General features: G+C 39.9%; 1 protein-coding gene across 3 annotated transcripts in view; it reads right to left on the bottom strand.

The window, feature by feature from the left end:
- Positions 1-16,122, bottom strand: part of LOC127620638 (FYVE, RhoGEF and PH domain-containing protein 3-like) — a 64,070-nt gene that overhangs the window by 41,102 nt on the left and 6,846 nt on the right. Inside the window, exons 2-5 of one of the 3 annotated variants that reach the window (XM_052093837.1) lie at positions 11,425-11,520; positions 8,141-8,294; positions 6,675-6,804; positions 4,445-5,087 (exon numbers count right to left, since the gene is read on the bottom strand). In XM_052093837.1, coding sequence (XP_051949797.1) covers positions 4,445-5,041 — 597 coding nt within the window. In that variant the 5' untranslated portion in view covers positions 5,042-5,087; positions 6,675-6,804; positions 8,141-8,294; positions 11,425-11,520. The remainder of the gene's footprint in view (positions 1-4,444; positions 5,088-6,674; positions 6,805-8,140; positions 8,295-11,424; positions 11,521-16,122) is intronic. The other 2 variants (XM_052093838.1, XM_052093839.1) reach the window with 2 other exon arrangements.

The raw sequence follows: 16,122 nt of genomic DNA, 5'->3' as shown, positions 1-16,122 counted from the left end.
AAAAACCCAACACAACCCCTAAACCTAACACAACCCCAAAAACCCAACACAACCCCTAAACCTAACACAACCCCAAAAACCCAACACAACCCCTAAACCTAACACAACCCCAAAAACCCAACACAACCCCTAAACCTAACACAACCCCAAAAACCCAACACAACCCCTAAACCTAACACATCTCCTAAACCCAACACAACCCCTAAACCTAACACAACCCCAAAAACCCAACACAACCCCTAAACCTAACACATCTCCTAAACCCAACACAACCCCTAAACCTAACACAACCCCAAAAACCCAACACAACCCCTAAACCTAACACATCTCCTAAACCCAACACAACTCCTAAACCCAACACAACCCCTAAACCAAACACAACCCCTAAACCCAACACAACCCCCAAACCAAACACAACCCCTAAACCCAACACAACCGCTAAACTCAACACATCCCCTAAACCAAACACAACCACTAAACCCAACACAACCCCTAAACCCAACACAACCCCTAAACCCAACACAACCACTAAACCCAACACAACCACTAAACCCAACACAACCCCTAAACCCAACACAACCCCTAAACCCAACACATCCACTAAACCCAACACATCCACTAAACCCAACACAACCCCTAAACCCAACACAACCACTAAACCCAACACAACCCCTAAACCCAACACAACCCCTAAACCCAACACATCCACTAAACCCAACACATCCAATAAACCCAACACAACCCCTAAACCCAACACATCCAGTAAACCCAACACATCCACTAAACCCAACACATCCCCTAAACCCAACCCAACCACTAATCCCAACACATCCACTAAGCCAACACATCCCCTAAACCCAACACAACCCCTAAACATAACACAACCCCTAAACCCAACACAACCCCTAAACCCAACCCAACCCCTAAACCTAACACAACCCCAAAAACCCAACACAACCCCTAAACCTAACACATCTCCTAAACCCAACACAACCCCTAAACCTAACACAACCCCAAAAACCCAACACAACCCCTAAACCTAACACATCTCCTAAACCCAACACAACCCCTAAACCTAACACAACCCCAAAAACCCAACACAACCCCCTAAACCTAACACATCTCCTAAACCCAACACAACTCCTAAACCCAACACAACCCCTAAACCAAACACAACCCCTAAACCCAACACAACCCCCAAACCAAACACAACCCCTAAACCCAACACAACCGCTAAACTCAACACATCCCCTAAACCAAACACAACCACTAAACCCAACACAACCCCTAAACCCAACACAACCCCTAAACCCAACACAACCCCTAAACCCAACACAACCACTAAACCCAACACAACCACTAAACCCAACACAACCCCTAAACCCAACACAACCCCTAAACCCAACACATCCACTAAACCCAACACATCCACTAAACCCAACACAACCCCTAAACCCAACACAACCACTAAACCCAACACAACCCCTAAACCCAACACAACCCCTAAACCCAACACATCCACTAAACCCAACACATCCAATAAACCCAACACAACCCCTAAACCCAACACATCCAGTAAACCCAACACATCCACTAAACCCAACACATCCCCTAAACCCAACCCAACCACTAATCCCAACACATCCACTAAGCCAACACATCCCCTAAACCCAACACAACCCCTAAACATAACACAACCCCTAAACCCAACACAACCCCTAAACCCAACCCAACACCTAAACCTAACACAACCCCCTAAACCTAACACAACCCCTAAACCCAACACAACCCTTAAACCCAACCCAACCCCTAAACATAACACAACCCCTAAAACCAACACAACCCCTAAACCCAACCCAACCCCTAAACCCAACACAACCCCTAAACCTAACACAACCCCCTAAACCCAACACAACCCCTAAACCTAACACAACACCCTAAACCTAACACAACCGCTAAACCCTACACAACCCCTAAACCCAACACATCCCCTAAACCCAACACAACCCCTAAACCCAACACAACCCCTAAACCCAACACAACCCCTAAACCTAACACAACCCCTAAACCCAACACAACCCCTAAACCCTACACAACCCCTAAACCCAACACATCCCCTAAACCCAACACAACCCCTAAACCCAACACAACCCCTAAACCTAACACAACCCCTAAACCTAACACAACACCCTAAACCTAACACAACCGCTAAACCCTACACAACCCCTAAACCCAACACATCCCCTAAACCCAACACAACCCCTAAACCCAACACAACCCCTAAACCTAACACAACCCCTAAACCCTAAACCAAACCAAACACAACCGCTAAACCCAACACATCCCCTAAACCTAAAACAAACCCCTAAACCCAACACAACCCCAAAACCTAACACAACTCCCTAAACCTAACACAACTCCCTAAACCTAACACAACTCCCTAAACCCAACACAACCCCTAAACCAAACCAAACACAACCCCTAAACCCAACACAACCCCTAAACCTAACACAACCCCTAAACCCAACACAATCCCCTAAACCCAACACAACTCCCTAAACCTAACACAACCCCTAAATCCAACACAATCCCCTAAACCCAACACAACTCCCTAAACCTAACACAACCCCTAAACCCAACACAACCCCTAAACCTAACACAACTCCCTAAACCTAACACAACCCCTAAAGCCAACACAATCCCCTAAACCCAACACAACCCCTAAACCTAACACAACCCCTAAACCCAACACAACCCCTAAACCTAACACAACCCCTAAACCTAACCCTCACAGAAAACTTTCCGTATTTTTACATTTTCAATAAAATATTGTTTAGTATGATTTTTTTAAGAGATTTGAATTATGGGGACACTAGAAATGTCCTCATAAACCACATTTATAGCATAATACCCTTGTAATTACCAGTTTGTAACCTAAACAATTGTCCTCGTAAACATGCCCACACACACACACACACACACACACACACACACACAGTGAGAATACAGCAAATATTCACTTCCTTATACTCTAATTATGACACATAACTGATGCATACGATCATCTGAGAAATGTCACACATTTAGTTTCTATGATACATGAGAAAAATGTTCATTACAAATCACAAAAAGCATTATCTTAACTAATAAAAAATGCACTATTTTAAACAATATGTGTGTGTGTTGTATATTGTTTATGCTTATTAAAGTATCATCATACCTATATGCTATAAGGATGAGGTGGGTTATTTTCTAGACCAGCTACAAAACTATCATTTTTAGCATGATTTGAGCTAAAGAAGCACAATTTATTATACCATTGTTGTCTTCAAATGTTATGGCTGGTTTGAAATGTTGTTTGATAAAAATTTTGACAAACAGTTTTGGAGATTTTGGTCTTTCATAAACGCAGCATTTTTAGGATGGTGTGTCAAGTAAAACGTAGTTTGAAACAGAAAGTAAAGGTCTCAAGATGTGTTTTTCTGAGTAGAGCTGCATCCAGCTGTGTTTGAACACAAGAACACGTCCTCCTCTTGTGCTGTCTGCTGTCAGTAAGTGTGTTTTGTTGTCTGTACCACATGAATGTGGTACTAAAAGCTTGAACATCGTCTCAGCCTCAGACGGCATGCCCACAGTCACAGAGTACTAACCATCTGATGCTTATAGCACATAAAACTGGAAAAGGCTTTCTCGAACAATCAGCACAAATCTGATTGGCTGGTTCAACAGAACTTCTGCAAGAATACACACACTGGACATTTATCAGTTCATCTGGAATCAGTAAGTCGTGTTCACAAGGTTCTGTGTTGATACAATGAGTGCTTTGGAGGACAAAATAATCTCAGAATTTGCCCAAGATTACCAGGTTAATGACATTGAATATTTAAAGATATTCAGAGTTTCGTTTGAGGCACATAGCAGAACGTAAAGTGGATATCCATGAGCAGAGCTGCATATTCCACTTTGTTTACTTAGTTATGTATGTGAAATTCATATTCATTTATAATTAGGTTTTCTGTGCTGTACTTAGGCTCTATGCAATTGAAGCAGCTATAGACCCCTGACATATGGGTCTGGCTATGTGGGACTAGCTTGAATAGAGCTGTTTAGCTGTGACATCAATTTGTAGATGAAGGCATGAGGCTGATTCGCCTTTGTTAATTTGGTCTGGGATAAACTTTACTTGAAGATGCTTGGACATTTTTTTCTACAACATAAATTACACAGTCATACCTCAAACGTGAATTTTGAAGCAGCTGTGTTTTAAAATAATGTATGTTGCTAACACGATGCTAAATAAGAATTACAACTACTACAAGTATGTGAGTGTACCTGCCTGACCAATCGGAAAAGTGTTGCAGTCCTTATCTAGTAACTTGTTAGCAACATAAATGCAATTTCTTCAAAACCCCCTAAAGAACTTTCTATTAATCAATATTCTTACTTTGTGTTCCAGGATCTCCGGATCTTCACCGCTCCCTTCATCCAAATCACTGTCTTCATCCTGCGTTGAGTCCCATTTGTTGCTAGTGGTGACACATGACATACTCTCCGTTTCCGTGGCAATGCTATCATTCCGGTCCTCCTCCTCAATAGGGTCCTCATTTGGGAAAACCTCCCCCTCTGCTCCGCAAGAGGGGCTATCAATCCCACTGTCACGATTCGGGATCTTTCTGTTCTTTTCCATCCCTTCATGATCCTGAGACTCACATGGGCCCTTGAGTAGGGGCCCCTTGGACTCCGTGTCTCTGTGGTTACTGCTCTCATCATTGTGGTCACCATGTAAATCACTATGAATATTCTCCAAAACACTGCTGCTATGTTTCGTATGCTCTTTTTGAAGTTCGTCTGTCATTTTGATGTCATTCACGCAGTCTTCTTGTAAGGAGTTTAAGCTGGACAAAGCCAAAAGTTCTGTGATATCAGAGGGTTTCAGTTCAAACCCACCCATAGAGCATAACTCCCCAGAATCCTGTGCAGTTGACCCTGTGACCTGAGGCTGACCGCTCATTTCAGATTGTGAAGTAGATTGAGACTCCATGTTGACATGCCACTTGAGGCTTAGCCAAACACCCACAAATGGAAACCTTAAGATTAAAAATACAATAATACTTCATGGATTAAGTTACAACAAAAAAGGTTTAGTATCTTATTAAAACTCTCAGTGAATTAAAAAAAGCAATATATGTGTTACACATAAAGATACTGGAAGTGTTTTGTTTGCCAGTGCAAAATTGCTGTCACGATTCTAGAGTGTTGCTAGGGCAATGCTATGTGGTTGGGAAGGTGTTTAATTTCTATGTGGTTTCTAGGGTGTTCTGAGTGGTTGCTAGTGCATTGCTATGCAGTTGTGAAGGTGTTCCGCGTGGTTTTTAATTTGTTGCAATGAGGCTCCTATGGTGTTTTAGATGGTTGTAAGAGTATTGCTATGCAGTTGATCAGCTGTTCTGGGTGGTTGATGTACCTGCAACAGAACATCAACTAGCATGGCTGCAGTATCAAGAAACTTTAATTGGACCGAAGAAATGTGGAAACAGTTAGTGGAACATTGGCAGGAGCACCAGTGCCTATTTGATGTGTCCTCTGAACTGTTCCACAACCGGGTGGAGAAAGAGAAGAGTTGGAGAGAAATCGCCAATTCTCTTGGACAGTCAGGTCAGCAAATAGGAAGATTTTTCAGGAGGAGGTGATTTTTCATATTGTAACTAATAAAATATATTATTAAAAACATACTCATCATACTCTGAAATGCATAACATACAGTATGATCATGCATTTGTTTTCGTATCTCGTATCACTTCTCGCGTGTACTCTGTTGGGAAACGTAATTTGGAGTCCAGGCAGAGTCGTAGGTGATTCGTCAATAGTGAAGTGTTTTGTAATGTGTTCACCACTGTCGCCGATTTGTCATGTAATTTGAAAACGCTACGACTTCAGTGACAAGACAGACAGTTGTGTGATATGAACAGTACCACGATACAACGTCTTTGAAAGTCGTGTAGTGTGTAGGAGCCATTAGATATGTCTTGGTCACTCCTTTAATGTTTACTACAAACGTTTGGAATAATGTACAGATTTTGCTGTTTCGGAAGGCAATTGGTATTTTAATTCACCAAGTGCTTTACAGGAAGTGTGGGGTGAAAGGTCACCTGAGTATCTGGACAAACTGAAAGCTAGAATATCAAGAATCAGTAAAGCTGACATTGCTGCATTGTGGAGAATTTTATAATGAGAACTCTTTAAAGTAGTTTATTTGTTTTCAAATTGTAATAGTAATAGTTTATGTTATTAATGTCCTGACTATACATTGTGATCAGTTGAATTTCTTTCCATAAGAGCAAAATCTGTACATTATTCCAAACTTTTGGCCGCCAGTGTAAGTCTATGGGTTTTTTTTTTAACCCATTTTAATGTCTGCCAGATGAATAATGTCAATTTGGTCACAGCCACATGATTTGAGGCATCATTGATGTCTGTACCACAAACAGCTTGGACGAGTTATGCGTCGTAGTCTATTACTTAGGGCTAGGGGTTTGTATACTTCACTGATGCTAACTATGAGCAATAGTAATAATAATGTTTGCTATGTAGTAAACATTTATAATAACACTTACAATCTAAAACACAAAAACATGGTCAGTATCACTGCTTTAAAACACACACTTGAATCTTACCAGGAGTTCTGGATGTTCTCGATGACTTGCCCCACACTTGCTCCTGGTTTTGGAGGAGGGTTTGGGATTGGGCGAGACGATGTTGGGGGGATGTGACCCCGTTGCAGCAGGTGCACAGGCTTAGGGCTCACTAAGTGACACAGACAAAACGTTCACACACGATTAGTCACCGTCACAATGAACCACTTGCATTTCCTCCATTCACACCCCAGAGAGGCACCCTCCATACTGATCAATCCAAGTCCACTGGTGCAATATGAATGCAAACAAAGAAACGAGACAACAAACAAACTATAAAAGAAAGCTGTAGATACTTCAGCTGTCCGAAATCAAATGGCAGCTTCCTGATTTGAGAACAGGAAGTGGAGATGAGCATGTGAAAAGTGTTGTGGTTACAGAGCTAGATACAAGTACATACACAACAAAGACAAAAAGATGGATTGTGCATCTTCATAAACGTTTAACATGCCTTAAACTAGTATGAATTTGTAGAGTGTATATTTGATGAGCTGCATGTAACCGAATGTAATACCATTATGATGTCATTTAATAAATGAAGCTGAATTCAGGAAGCAGATAGTCTTAGCGCTCTGCACTTCCTTCCTCTGTCTGTTTTGCCCTCTATAAACCACACACATTAATATCCATGCAAGCGCTCTTTGCAAATACATATACATACATTCAAGAAGAGAACCAATAAAGTGATACTATGCCAAAAATTTGTCATTATTTACTCAACCTTAAGTTGTTCCTAACCCAGATGCCCTTATTGTTTCTTTATAATACAAAGAATCTTCATGCTGCTTTTTCAAATAAAGTGGGCACGTCTGTGAAGCTCCAAAAAGGAGAAAAAAGCACCATAAAATGATCATTTGAGAAGTCCATACAACTACAGAACATACAGAATTTACATTGCTATTCACTGAAAATCTTCCCCTCCAATCGCAAAAGTTTGCAAATCAACTATGGTCAAACATCAGTGACGTGACACATCTAACACCGAGAGCTGCGACGAAGGGGAAGATTTTCTGTGAATAACAACTTCAATTTGGGCCTTTCTCTCACACAAAGTTATCACATGGCTTGGAATATCCCACGGAAGTCGTATGCTCCTTTAAGGTGTCATTTTTGGAGCTTTGCAGATATGGTCACTATGAACTGTCGTTGTTGAATTGAATGTGCCGCTCATTATTTTCACATGCAAACGAGCTTTTGATTCTCGCCAAATGTTTGCCAGAAGCTTGCATCTCATCACCGGTAGTGGTGAACCTGCAACAAACCTTTGGTGACAAGGAAGAGTTTACTGCAAAGCTCATTTTCATGTGAAAATAATCAGTGGCAAATTTGCCTTGATCTCTGGATTTTTTTTAAGTGCATTTGTGTGAAATCTGCCATATAGAAAATGCCTTTCAATTGATTTGTCACAAGAATATTTGGTGAACAACAGAGTGCATCCAATCCAATACCTTGGGGTTTATGTGCTGTGGGCTTTCTGGGCGTGGCTGAAGAGTAGGGGTGGGGCCTCTGTGGGAGCTGGGCGTGGCATGGTCTGGGAGGGGGCTTGCTTTTTCTGTAGATGGCCTATTGAGGACTGCAGTTGGCCTACTTGTGGGGACAACTCTAGAAGAAATAAAATCATGAAAATAAAGGCATGTACTACATGTACGATACATGTACGATACATCACCGTCTAATCACCATGCTGCATCTGTGATTGTTGAAACCACAGAAACTACATTCAGCTCATCCATCAGTTTGTAAAAAAATACAATAATTTTGTTTACAGTGATGCACTAACAATGGAAGTCTGTGGGGCTACTGTACCAGAGGCTTTAAAAGCAGAAATATGAAGCTAAACGTTTTATTGAAGCATATTAATTCTTCTGTTCAAAATGTTTATTATTTGAGCTGTATACTTAATCATCCTTTATTTAAAAATAATTAGATTTTCTCCCAGTTTGGAACGCCCAATTCCCAACGTGCTCTATGTCCTCGTGGTGGTGTAGTGACTCGCCTCAATCCGGGTGGCGGAGGACGAATCTCAGTTGCCTCCATGTCTGAGACAGTCAATCCACACATCTTATCACATGGCTTGTTGAGCAAGTTACTGTGGAGATGTAGCACATGTGGAGGCTTCACGCTGTTCTCCGCGGCATCCAGACACAAATCACCACGTGCCCCACCGAGAGAGAGAACCACATTATAGCGACTATGAGGAGGTTACCCCATGTGACTCTACCCTCCATAGCAACCCGGGCCAATTTGGTTGCTTAAATTTGTAAATCTGTAAATTTGCCCAGGCAAGATAAGCAAGCGATTTAATCAGTCTCAAGTTTACACATGTAACGTTTTTGGCTATTCTGTGGAAGCAGTGTTTATTTTAACTAGGGCTGTTGATTTAAGGTGTTAATTCAAGCTTGTAGTACCACCGTCACAATTTTATAAGTTTCAGTCAGCAGGGGGCAGTAAGAGCAACTCCAGCTGTACATATAACAAAACACACTTACTGACAGCAGACAGCACAAGATGAGGACACATTCTTGCATTCAAACACAGTTGGAAGGAGCACAAGTCTAAATGCAGAGGTCTCAGGACATGTTTTTCAAACTACGTTGACCAACTTGCCACAGCGACCTAAAAACGCTGTGTTTGACGCGACAAAACCAAAGTAAGATGCTTAAATTGTCCATCTGACACAGTAGACGTGTCCTTCGAAAAGTTCTTATAATAAGCCCACCTTGGACAGATGGACGAATTCAGTTGCAAAATAGATTAATTTGGACTGTAGGCCAGTGAAAGGCTTATGTTTAATGATATGCAACTGAACAATATATTGACTTCTAAAGACACTTTCTGTATTGTCTAATCAACGCTTTGCTTGTCTGCCACAATAATGCAAAGAATTTGTAATATATGAATGAAAAATGATATTTAATAATTAAATATAAATATAATCATAATTATATATTTAATTATTTTTATTTGGGTTAGTCTGTCTCAGCAAATATTGATATATGTGATAAATTGTGATAAATCAGATGAATTAATCGGCATATGATGTAATTAATTCATTCAAATTTTTTATCATTTGCCATCCCTAATTATTTTATTTATTTAAATTGAACATTTATTGCCCTGTTACTTACATTTAAAACTGCATGAATGTAAATGCGATTTTTGTTTGTTTCTACAAAGGGACGAGCTGAAATGATTTCCTGTTGTAATCATGCATAGAGCTTATCCTGTTTTGAACCCAGAACATTGCTTTAGGAAAAATAATATATATATATATATATATATATATATATATATATATATATATATATATATATATATATAGAGAGAGAGACGAGAGAGAGAGAGAGAGAGAGAGATTAATTACCATATTGCCTCATCATTATACACATTTACACACTCTTTTGCTGTAACAGGCAAAAATCCAGCAAGGACTCGACCTTTATCACAACCAGAGAGACAGCAGCCAACGATTGGACAATCAATACAGAGATCATTTTAACTCCAACTGTAAGATGATCGGCCTTCACCATAAAGCTCACAGAATCGCCATAAATGATTAAACATTTTCAAGAGCGTTTGTCTTGATGACAAATGTAGACACAGTACAAAAAAGTTCAAAAATTAAACAAATCTCAGGATTATATCTAATTCTGAACACTACATCTTTATAAAATATCAATTGACCGCCAATTGAATGGAATAATTATAATTATAAAATCAATGATTATAATCAAATAAATAATGTGATATGATGATTAACTAATGAAAGTACTCACAATTAATTGCATTTATCAGTATTTACAGATAATTAATATAAATAATACATAAACATTTATATATATATATATATATATATAATCCACATGTCCAGCAGTCAAGAATGCATCATGTGTGAGTGACTCGTTCTGTGTCTGCGCCGCTTGTGAGGTTTGTTGAGGTGCGCTGACTGCCCCCTGCTGACGCAAAGTTACATGTACTACAAGTGTGAATTGCTCCGTTGGTAGGAAAATACATACGTTTATTATGGGATTTATGTACGGATCAAGAGGCATAATTTTTTATGTTAGGTTCTTTTGAGACATAATTTTTTTATAAAATGAATCACACTAAATGAATGCCCTAGTTTTTATAACTGTAACCCAATATTGTCTTTGTACAATCAATATGGCAGCAAGTTTGAATATCTGCCACTTAAGTGCTCTTCTTATAGGAATGAAAAAAACACTAAGAAGATGTCTTTAATATTTCCATCATTTCTCTAGATAATAATGAGTTTAAATGGGCAGCAAATGGTAGATTTTTCTCATGAGAAACACCTCAGTAATCTTGTCTGTCTCTAGAGTTTCAGAAGAGATCTCATCAATGTCTCACACTAATTTGCTATCAAAAGTCAGAGATCTCAATATGACTGTTAACATTTCTTATCGTATTCTTCCAAGATCAAATGATTTGAGGTATGCTATCCACAAACTCTCTTAATGTATGACAACGGTTGATTCGATTTGATCCCAAGTATTTTAGGAGAAACATCTGAGACAATGTGGATACTTAAATGAAACATAAGACCACCAATAAGTCTTGTGAGCTTTGAAAGAGCAACCACGGAGTTGGAAAAAAAAAGAAATAGAAAAAAAGAATTTCCTCTGGGTTAGCAAACATTTACAGAAGAAAGAGTTGAACAAATGAACTGCAGAAAAACACAAATATGTAGATGTGACTGTGGAGCACTAACCTTACTTTATGCGTTTGTTTGTAATCCTGTTCACATGCTTCTCACGTCAGGTCTGACTCAAAGTGTGCTTGTGTCTTTCAACCTCCTCCCTGCTGACTGATGATTATGTAAAACACACACACACACACACACACACCTGTCACAGGTGAGAACTGCACCTGCTGTTTTTAGCAGTAGAGAACGGCACCTGCCAAACCTGTTCACACACAGTGTGAGTATGTGTGTGTGTGTGTGTGTGTGTGTGTGTGTGTGTGTGTGTGTGTGTGTGTGTGTGTGTGTGTGTGTGTGTGCATCACTTAAAGTCGGCATAAAATCAAATCTAAATCTATTTACTTTCTTAACACACATTCCTGATAATCTTTCATCAAAATGTGATTACTTTAATAACATTTGAAAGACTTTTCTTTTCAGCTGACGTCACCAAACCCTCTTCTTTTTTAACCACCCCTCATATAGAGAGCACTTTCACCATCCAATCAATTCTCCATGGATAAAATCAGGTCCAACCCATACATTAAATATTTCTTGTTGAATATCCAGTTTCACTTGAAAAAAATGTCTCATTAAGGATTTTACATTAAGTAAAGCGTGTGCGCCATTTCATGTTGACTTTAAATGGACATCCATCCCCTTAAAACAATTTGCCTGCCGATCATAACACTGGTTAGGACCCAATTATTTATGTGTTTATCCCCTAAATTGATGACCATCCCATCGCATAGTCCGGGGCAAAATTAAATTTGAGTGCCCAATACATCACAAATAAAATTCTGAACCTTCAACCAAAATTCTTGGATCTTAACACACCATCTAAAAACATGGGTTGTGTCTCCATCTTCTGATTGGCATCGCCAGCAGGTGGGTGTGACTTTGCCTATATAATCTAGAGGGGGTCCAATAGAATCGATGTAAAACCTTGAATTGCACAAGACGCACCCTTACATCTCTAGATGCAGACTTAATGTTTTTAAGAATCCTAGCCCACACACCCTCCTCCAATACCAAATTTAAATCTTTCTCTCATTATCTCTTGACAGAAGTTAAAGCTCTGTGGAGGCAAGGCATAGATCTAGTAGGGTCGGAGACAAATAATAAAATATAATTAGCTGTAAAGCAAAGTTTTGCGCCACACCTCATGCCATCACCCCTGGAAAATCATCCTCCTTTCTTATCGTGGCTGCAAATGGTTCCAGGGCAAGGCAGAACAATAATGGGGAAAGAGGGCAACCCTGCCAGGTGCCCCTATCCAGAGTAAAATAATCTGAAATTAATCAATTTATTTGTACCGTCGCCACAGGGTGTCTATAAAGTGAATCCAACCAATAAATGTATTCCCAAACCCATAAATTTCCAAAATGTTAATAAGATAATCCCATTCTACCATATCAAACGCCTTTTAGGTGTCAAGACTGGAGTCTGATCATTCGCCACTGACCACATGATATTAATGAAATGCCTAATGTTATCAGAAGACCTACCACCCAGAATAAACCCCACCTGATCTATATGTATAAGAGATGTCATAACTTAATCAGGTAGGCAAATATTTTGACAATATTTTGACATCTAGCTGGATCATGGAAATTGGAAGGTAACACTTACACTCACTTGGATCTTTGTCCTTTTTAAGAATCAGACTGATCCAGGCTTGCGTCATGGTTGGCGGAAGCTTTCCATTCTTTAATGATTCTGTATAAACTTCTAGCTATAGTGGAGCCAGTTCTGTAGCATAAGATCTAAAAAAAACTCAGTGGCAAATCCATCTGTCCCAGCATTGCCTGTAGATAAGGCCTGAAATACCTCGCCAAGGTCCTCCAAGTTTATCTCAGAATCAAGACGTTTTTCTCAGCCGTCAGTTTCGGAAGTTTTAATGGTTCAACAATGTTTCTAATATCTTCAGATGAAGACGAGGAACTATAGAGATCAAGACATCATTCTTTAAAAGCATTATTAATATCAATGTCTGGTGTTAATATTTCACCACCAGCAGATTTCACTGAGGGAATGGTAGAAAAAGGCTCTCTCTGTTTTACATATCTAGCCAGAAGATGTCATGCCTTGTCCCCCGACTCAAAGTATGACTGTCTTTCCCTGAATAGCCAAAACTCCACCTTCTGCCACAAAATAGTATTATATCTGTATTTCAATCGGGTCAATTCTCTGAGGCCATCAGACAACATTCGGCCTCTGCACTTTTAATATTCCCTTCCAACTACATGAGTTCTCGTGCTTTGGATTTTTTGGTGAATGAAGCGTACTGTATGATCCGACCCCTAAAAACTGCCTTAAGTGCTTCACAAGCCATGCCCACAGAAGATATTGAGGACCAGTTTGTCTCCAAATAAACACTGATTTCAGTCTTTAAAATTTTTTGGGAATTCAGGATTTTGCAAAAGGGATACATTAAAGCACCAGCTATATGATTTCTTTTTCTCCGTATGTGGTAGCACCTCTAAACTCACCAGGGCGTGATCTGAGACTAAGATGTTTCCAATTGAGCAATCAACAACATATGAAATTAGGGACTTAGATATATATGTATATTCTAGAATAAGTCTTATGGACATCCACATAATTGCCAGCACAAAAAAAAATAATGCCATTCAGTTTCCTTGGACAGTCAGACGAATGTTCAGTGAGCCTGCTCATTCGACTGCTATATGAGTGCAACAAATGACTCCACAAAACAAACTCCAGCCAATAGGAGGCATAAGCACAAAGAGCATGCAGATTCATCCACAAAGCTGTCCCGAAGGAGTGTTACTTCACAAAACAAACTCTGCAAGGCAGAACCAGCACAAAAAGAGTCAAAGAAGGCGCTCAATTTCCTCAGACAGTCAAGTGAATTTTCAGTGATTCTGTCCACTCGGCTGCAACGTGAGAACCACATTGACTTTTTGAAGGACATCGCATGCTAGGGACATGTGAATATTTTGCGGCCATCCTTAGCATCTATTCTCAATTTGGCCAGGGAACATCAGTGCAAAAGCGACCTTCTTGATGTAAGAGTTTCTTGCATTCCTTGAACCGTTTCTCTCATCAAATTTGCAGTCTGGGAACAAGAAAATGCTGTGGTTCTTCCAAGAAAGCCTTCCTTTACTCCTCGCCTCGCGTAACACAAGATCTTTATCGGATTATATCAGAAATTTGGCCAGAATGGATCGGGGCCTGTCTCCCCTCAGGTGATCTCCAAGCTGGAACCCTGTGAACTCGCTTGATTTCCAGTTTATGGCCTGTTATGTCAAGCAGACTCGAAAAGACCCCACCCGGGAATTTTATCATATCCTGACCCTCTTCAACCTCAGGAATTCCAACAATATGGACATTTTTCTGCCGGCTATGGTTCTCCAAGTCACGCTCCAAATCCAACTTGGTCACTAGCGGATTAGCAGATTATTCCCTCTCTGATGATTCCAGATAATCGATCTGTTTCTCGACATCCCCCACTCTTGTAACCACCTCAGGGAATTTTATCTCCATGGCAGTGATCAATTGACTTATTACAGCAAGATCCTCCAAGTCAGCAACGACCTTCATCAGCATTGCCCATGTGTTCAACATTTCTCACCGAATTTCCCTAATTTCTCCACCCAAATAAACTCTTTTGAGGATTTTTGAAATCGATGATTTTTATTTCTTTGACATATTGTCCTCTTAGAACAGTTATGGAACAGAGTGTATCGAATCTCACCAGTTTATGACATTAATAGTGTTACAACTAGCAAAGTGTACAGAGTTTGCCATTCACACGTCCAAACCTCACATGGTGTCACTAAACTTCGACCATGAATTCTTCTTTTCTTTTAAAAATACTTTTATAAAATTATAAGCTTCACATTTCTGCATTTACATCCCTTTAAAAAAAAATTGGCCCCATTCACTTCCATTGTAAGTGACTCACTGTAAATAATTTTCAGTGGTAATTAACATTATGTCACAAATGGCACCGAATGAGCTTAACTTGTATTGAATCTACAATTTTCCTTTAAACATGAATATTCATTGCATTATCAATCAAGGAATTTAATAAATGATAATTACTACCAGAGCTGGACTGGTAATCTGTCATACCGGTGGGCTGGCGCACTTTGGGGCCGATCAGGGGCGGGCTGGCCTTCGGGAGAAATGTGCCAAATGGGCTGCGCTAAGCTAAAATGAGGCGCCGCGTTATGCAGAACGGACCACAAAAAGCGCCGTGATATGCAGATATGGACAGCGAACCTAGGGCCAGAGTTGCTGCTGGATGCTGTTTTTGTTAACTTGTACCCGAAGTGTGGTAATTTCGTGTGGAGACCCAGAGCCCAAAGATGGAATATGAAAATGCAAACCATATATCGGAGGATTAAAGGCTGTGTGCAAATTTAGGTGAGATATTTTTCTGTAGTAGCTAGCCTAGCCTAGCATATGCATCTCCCAATATACTGTATAAATTACCCATAATGCTAACATTTAATATAATTGCTGCGAAAGTAATCAGTTTAGACCTGACAACAATGTGTAAATGATGCAATTTCTACAGACATTGATAATCCCATGCGAATTGTAAGTAAACATTACAGACATCCGCAGTAATAAATACTTTACAGACATATTTCCAGAAAACTAATCCTGTCCGAATAGGACTTTAAACACACACACACACACACTCTCACACACACACACACACATAAACAAACACACACACAATCTCTGACAAGC

Source organism: Xyrauchen texanus, chromosome 27 (assembly GCF_025860055.1).
Source record: "Xyrauchen texanus isolate HMW12.3.18 chromosome 27, RBS_HiC_50CHRs, whole genome shotgun sequence".
NCBI classification, from domain to species: domain Eukaryota; kingdom Metazoa; phylum Chordata; class Actinopteri; order Cypriniformes; family Catostomidae; genus Xyrauchen; species Xyrauchen texanus.
The sequence above is the reverse complement of the archived record's forward strand: the minus strand, read 5'-3'. Positions and strand labels throughout refer to the sequence as shown.